We start from the raw sequence: 6,127 nt of genomic DNA on the forward strand, positions 1-6,127 counted from the left end.
ATTGCTATATTTATTAATGTGATATAACGGATATAACTAACATTTGATTACCTGATCAGGATGTCCCCGCATAGGACCGTGTATGTTATTTGATGTATATATTTAGTATTTCGTCGTTCATGTTACTTATTTTTATTTAAAAATCATTATGACACATCGCTTGACCGATTCATTGCTGCTGACTTAACTAATGAGAAGATTCACAATGGATATGTTTAACATTTGATTTCCTGATAAGGATGTCCCCGCTCAGGACCGTGTATTTTCGTTGTTAAATGATCAAAGGGAGGTAACTGCTATATTCCTACACAGCATTATGAGTTCTGCTACACTTTTTGTATTAAAAACAATGATCATAATCACTTTGTCTTGATAATTTGATGCTGATACTTTCCCATGCTAAACATTAGTCACATATTGATACAAATCATGGCAGACTTTTGCTAAAACAAGTGTATGAAAACGCCACAATGTGCAACGGTCCTGGTCAGCGACGGTCCCCGTCAGCCCCGGTTCCAGTGAGGGCAGCTCAGCTGTTAGACACTGTTGCATTGACCACTTTAATTTTGAGCCCTCGAGAAGAACTCCGCCATTTTGAGAAGTTGAAAAAATTGTGAACGATTCAAGCTATATCCACTGTAAATTGGGACAGATTTTGAAAAGAATCCCACCCTCCTCCCCTTATTCAGTTTTGAGATACTTTCCTATGATTCAATATAAGAATTGTTTCAAGTATAGGTGAGGTCATGGTTCATGTCTAGTCCAGTAAAGAATTTTGCACTAGTGATTAATTATATTATACCTGTACAGGTACTTGCATTGTATGTCCATCACACTTTGGAAACAATTTGTTCTAATCAGTATTTAATTTATAGGGATCAGTGACATATTTGTCTATGGTCACTGGGAAAAGTAGATTTAGGGTTACTGTGCAATTATCAGAAACAAGTTGTTACTGTTCAGGTGCTGATGAAATGTAAGTTATGTAATAATGTTATTATGTTAGCCAGGTACTATATCCAATGTATCAGTTTAAAAAACCAAATCGGGCAAGGTCAGCAGTGAGACAACACTTCCTGCGGGTCAGAGCTTTACCACTAGGGTATCTGGGTAATCCCACCTCCCCCTTCCAAGAATTGATGAAAGAAAGACAATATTGGGAGTAGGGTTGGGTGGCCATGGAGCTCTCCAGCTCAGACTGACTATCTTTGGTATTGATCAAAAACAAATTTGTTTTTTTTAACAAGTACAGATTTCATAAATTTTAGTAAGATATACCATCATTTCATATTGAAAAGTACCTGACTAAAAACAATATGTTGTAATTAGGGTATTTGATTGCATAGTACTATTTATGTTTGTGTGGGCGGTTTTATTTGCCGCACCTTTACAAAGGTATTACACTTTATTGTTCAGAGTCAAAGAACATCAAATTCAGAAAGTGTTAAATTCAAAAAATAATTGAAAAAAGAAAACAAAAAGAAACAATTTATTAAATCCGGCGGCCCTAATTTTTAGGGTGAGCCATTTACGCCTAAAACCTTTGTTTCTGTGTTTTGTTTGTAAACGAAACTGCGCTGCATGTTCAAGTTGTAAATTATGAAAATGTTGACATCTCACAGCTGCTGGAGAACCATTAAAACAAAAGGAAGGACAAAAATAATAATAACAATACATGAATATTCATTTGCGATTTATCTAGCACGTATAAGTAACGAAACGTTTTGATGAAGAATGGTTTTATTTAATTGGTCCGATGCATAACTAATACCATATACTAAACAGTGCAGATTTAAATAACTGTGACGTAGTTATGTATAGCGTGTGCTATTCTACTGTCGTTATGTTATGTAAAGCGATGCCGATGTGCTACTGTACTTTGTGTAGAAATGTATGTGTGGTTACGGACGGGGTATCGCCATACATCTAGTGATATCGACATGACCTAAATAACATCAAGCGTATAACTTCGTACACCTAAATATAAACGTACCCTGGATAGATTGATCTAAGTTCTATCAGTATCAATATACACGCCGGTCCACATGCTGTGTTTAAAAATACAAATTAGCTCAACAGAGTTTACAAACTTACCAAACGTGTCCAAGTTCATTGTGGCGTGTGACTGTCGAATGTACCGGAGAATAAAATCAGGACACCCAGACACATACAAGATACACAGGTAGACTATCTAAAACTACTGAATACCGATCGTCCATTGAATAAGAGGTGGTTATAACACGGAACGCATTATATATACTATACCGAGTCACGCTATAACGGTGGTAATCTCAAAAATAATATACATGTAACACATTACACAACTACTATAAATATATAATAGTGTCCACATACCACTGTACTCGGACAGGTAAAACCCCATGGAGACACGTACATGTAACAATGTACTCGGACAGGTAATACCCTAGCGAGACACGTACATGTAACAATGTTCTCGGACAGGTAATTCCCTATGGAGACACGTACATATAACAATGTACTCGGACAGGTAATACCTAAGCGAGACACGTACATATAACACTGTACTCGGACAGGTAATACCCTATGGAGACATGTACATATAACAATGTACTCTGATAGGTCATACCCTATGGAGACACGTACATGTAACAATGTACTCGTACAGGTAATACCCTATGGAGACACGTACATGTAATAATGAACTCGGACAGGTAATACCCTATGGAGACACGCACATGTAACAACGTACTCGGAAAGGTAATACCCTATGGAGACACGTACATATAACAATGTGCTCTGACAGGTAATACCCTATGGAGACACGTACATGTAACTATGTACTCTGATAGATAATACCCTATGGAGATACATACATGTAACAATGTACTCGGACAGGTAATATCCTATGGAGAAACGTACATGTAACAATGTACTCTGATAGGTAATACCCTATGGAGACACGTACATGTAACAAATTACTCGGACAGGTACTCCCCTATGGAGACACGTACATGTAACAATATACTCTGACAGGTAATACCCTATGTAGATATTTACATGTAACAATGTGCTCGGACAGGTGATACCCCATGGAGACACGTACATGTAACAATGTACTCGGACAGGCAATACCCTATGGAGACACGTACATGTAACAAATTACTCGGACAGGTACTCCCCTATGGAGACACGTACATGTAACAATATACTCTGACAGGTAATACCCTATGGATACACGTACATGTAACAATGTACTCGGACAGGCAATACCCTATGGAGACACGTACATGTAACAAATTACTCGGACAGGTACTCCCCTATGGAGACACGTACATGTAACAATATACTCTGACAGGTGATACCCCATGGAGACACGTACATATAACAATGTACTCGGACAGGTAATACCAATGTACTCGGACAGGTAATCCCCTATGGAGACACGTACATGTGACAATGTACCCGGACAGGTAACACCAATGTACTCTGACAGGTAATACCCTATGGAGACATGTACATGTAACAATGTACTCTGACAGGTAATACCCTATGTAGATATTTACATGTAACAATGTGCTCGGACAGGTGATACCCCATGGAGACACGTACATGTAACAATGGACTTGGACAGGTAATACCCCATGGAGACACGTACATGTAATAATGTACTCCGACAGGTAATACCCTATGTAGACATGTACATGTAACAATATACTCTGACAGGTAATACCCTATGGATACACGTACATGTAACAATGTACTCTGACAGGTAATACCCTATGTAGATATTTACATGTAACAATGTGCTCGGACAGGTGATACCCCATGGAGACACGTACATGTGACAGGTAAAACCCCATGGAGACACGTACATGAAACAATGTACTCGGACAGGTAATACCCTATGTAAACGCGTACATGTAATAATGAACTCGGACAGGTAATACCCTATGGAGACACGTATAGGTAACAATGTACTCGGACAGGTGATACCCTATGGAGACACGTACATGTAACAATGTACTCGTACAGGTAATACCCTATGGAGACACGTACATGTAACAAATTACTCGGACAGGTACTCCCCTATGGAGACACGTACATGTAACAATATACTCTGACAGGTGATACCCCATGGAGACTCGTACATGTAACAATGGACTCGGACAGGTAATACCCAATGGAGACACGTACATGTAATAATGTACTCCGACAGGTAATACCCTATGTAGACATGTACATGTAACAATATACTCTGACAGGTGATACCCCATGGAGACACGTACATGTGACAGGTAAAACCCCATGGAGACACGTACATGAAACAATGTACTCGGACAGGTAATACCCTATGTAAACGCGTACATGTAATAATGAACTCGGACAGGTAATACCCTATGGAGACACGCACATGTAACAACGTACTCGGAAAGGTAATACCCTATGGAGACACGTACATATAACAATATACTCGAACAGGTAATACCCTATGGAGACACGTACATATAACACTGTACTCGGACAGGTAATACCCTATGGAGACAAGTACATATAACAATGTACTCGGACAGGTAATACCAATGTACTCGGACAGGTAATCCCCTATGGAGACATGTACATATAACAATGTACTCTGATAGGTCATACCCTATGGAGACACGTACATGTAACAATATACTCTGACAGGTGATACCCCATGGAGACACGTACATGTAACAATGGACTTGGACAGGTAATACCCCATGGAGACACGTACATGTAATAATGTACTCCGACAGGTAATACCCTATGTAGACATGTACATGTAACAATATACTCTGACAGGTAATACCCTATGGAGACATGTACATATAACAATGTACTCTGATAGGTCATACCCTATGGAGACACGTACATGTAACAATGTACTCGTACAGGTAATACCCTATGGAGACACGTACATGTGACAATGTACCCGGACAGGTAACACCAATGTACTCTGACAGGTAATACCCTATGGAGACACGTACATGTGACAATGTACCCGGACAGGTAACACCAATGTACTCTGACAGGTAATACCCTATGGAGACAAGTACATATAACAATGTACTCGGACAGGTAATACCAATGTACTCGGACAGGTAATACCCTATGGATACACGTACATGTAACAATGTACTCTGACAGGTAACACCCTATGGAGACAAGTACATGTAACAATGTACTCGGACAGGTAATATCCTATGGAGAAACGTACATGTAACAATGTACTCTGATAGGTAATACCCTATGGAGACACGTACATGTAACTATGTACTCTGATATGTAACAATGTACTCGGACAGGTAATACCCATGGAGACACGTACAAGTAACAATGTACTCTGACAGGTAATACCCTATGTAGATATTTACATGTAACAATGTGCTCGGACAGGTGATACCCCATGGAGACACGTACATGTGACAGGTAAAACCCCATGGAGACACGTACATGAAACAATGTACTCGGACAGGTAATACCCTATGGAGACATGTACATATAACAATGTACTCTGATAGGTCATACCCTATGGAGACACGTACATGTAACAATGTACTCGGACAGGTAATACCCTATGGAGACACGTACATGTAACTATGTACTCTGATAGATAATACCCTATGGAGACACGTATATGTAACAATGTACTCTGACAGATAATACCCTATGGAGACACGTATATGTAACAATGTACTCGGACAGGTAATACCCTATGGAGACATGTTCATGTAACAATATACTCTGACAGGTAATACCCTATGGAGACATGTACATATAACAATGTACTCGGACAGTTAATACCCTATGGAGACACGTACATGTAACAATGTACTCGGACAGGTAATACCCTATGGAGACACGTAAATGTAGCAATGTACTCTGACAGGTAATACCCTAGCGAGACACGTACATATACCAATGTACTCTGACAGGTAATACCCTATGGAGACATGGACATATAACAATGTACTCGGACAGATAATACCCTAGCGAGACACGTACATATAACAATGTACTCTGACAGGTAATACCCTATGGAGACATGGTCATGTAACAATATACTCTGACAGGTAATACCCTATGGAGGTAATACCCTATGGAGACATGTACATATACACCT

The 6,127-nt window shown here is 39.4% G+C and overlaps 1 protein-coding gene across 1 annotated transcript in view; it reads right to left on the reverse strand.

The window, feature by feature from the left end:
* The window catches only part of LOC110453166 (cytidine deaminase-like), a 10,225-nt gene extending 7,844 nt beyond the window's left edge, over nucleotides 1-2,381 (reverse strand). Inside the window, exon 1 of the mRNA XM_021502017.1 lies at nucleotides 2,095-2,381. Coding sequence (XP_021357692.1) covers nucleotides 2,095-2,113 — 19 coding nt within the window. The 5' untranslated portion in view covers nucleotides 2,114-2,381. The remainder of the gene's footprint in view (nucleotides 1-2,094) is intronic.
* Between the last annotated feature and the right edge of the window lie 3,746 nt (nucleotides 2,382-6,127).

The sequence above is a fragment of the Mizuhopecten yessoensis genome, unplaced genomic scaffold, assembly GCF_002113885.1.
Source record: "Mizuhopecten yessoensis strain PY_sf001 unplaced genomic scaffold, ASM211388v2 scaffold7147, whole genome shotgun sequence".
Lineage (NCBI taxonomy): Eukaryota > Metazoa > Mollusca > Bivalvia > Pectinida > Pectinidae > Mizuhopecten > Mizuhopecten yessoensis.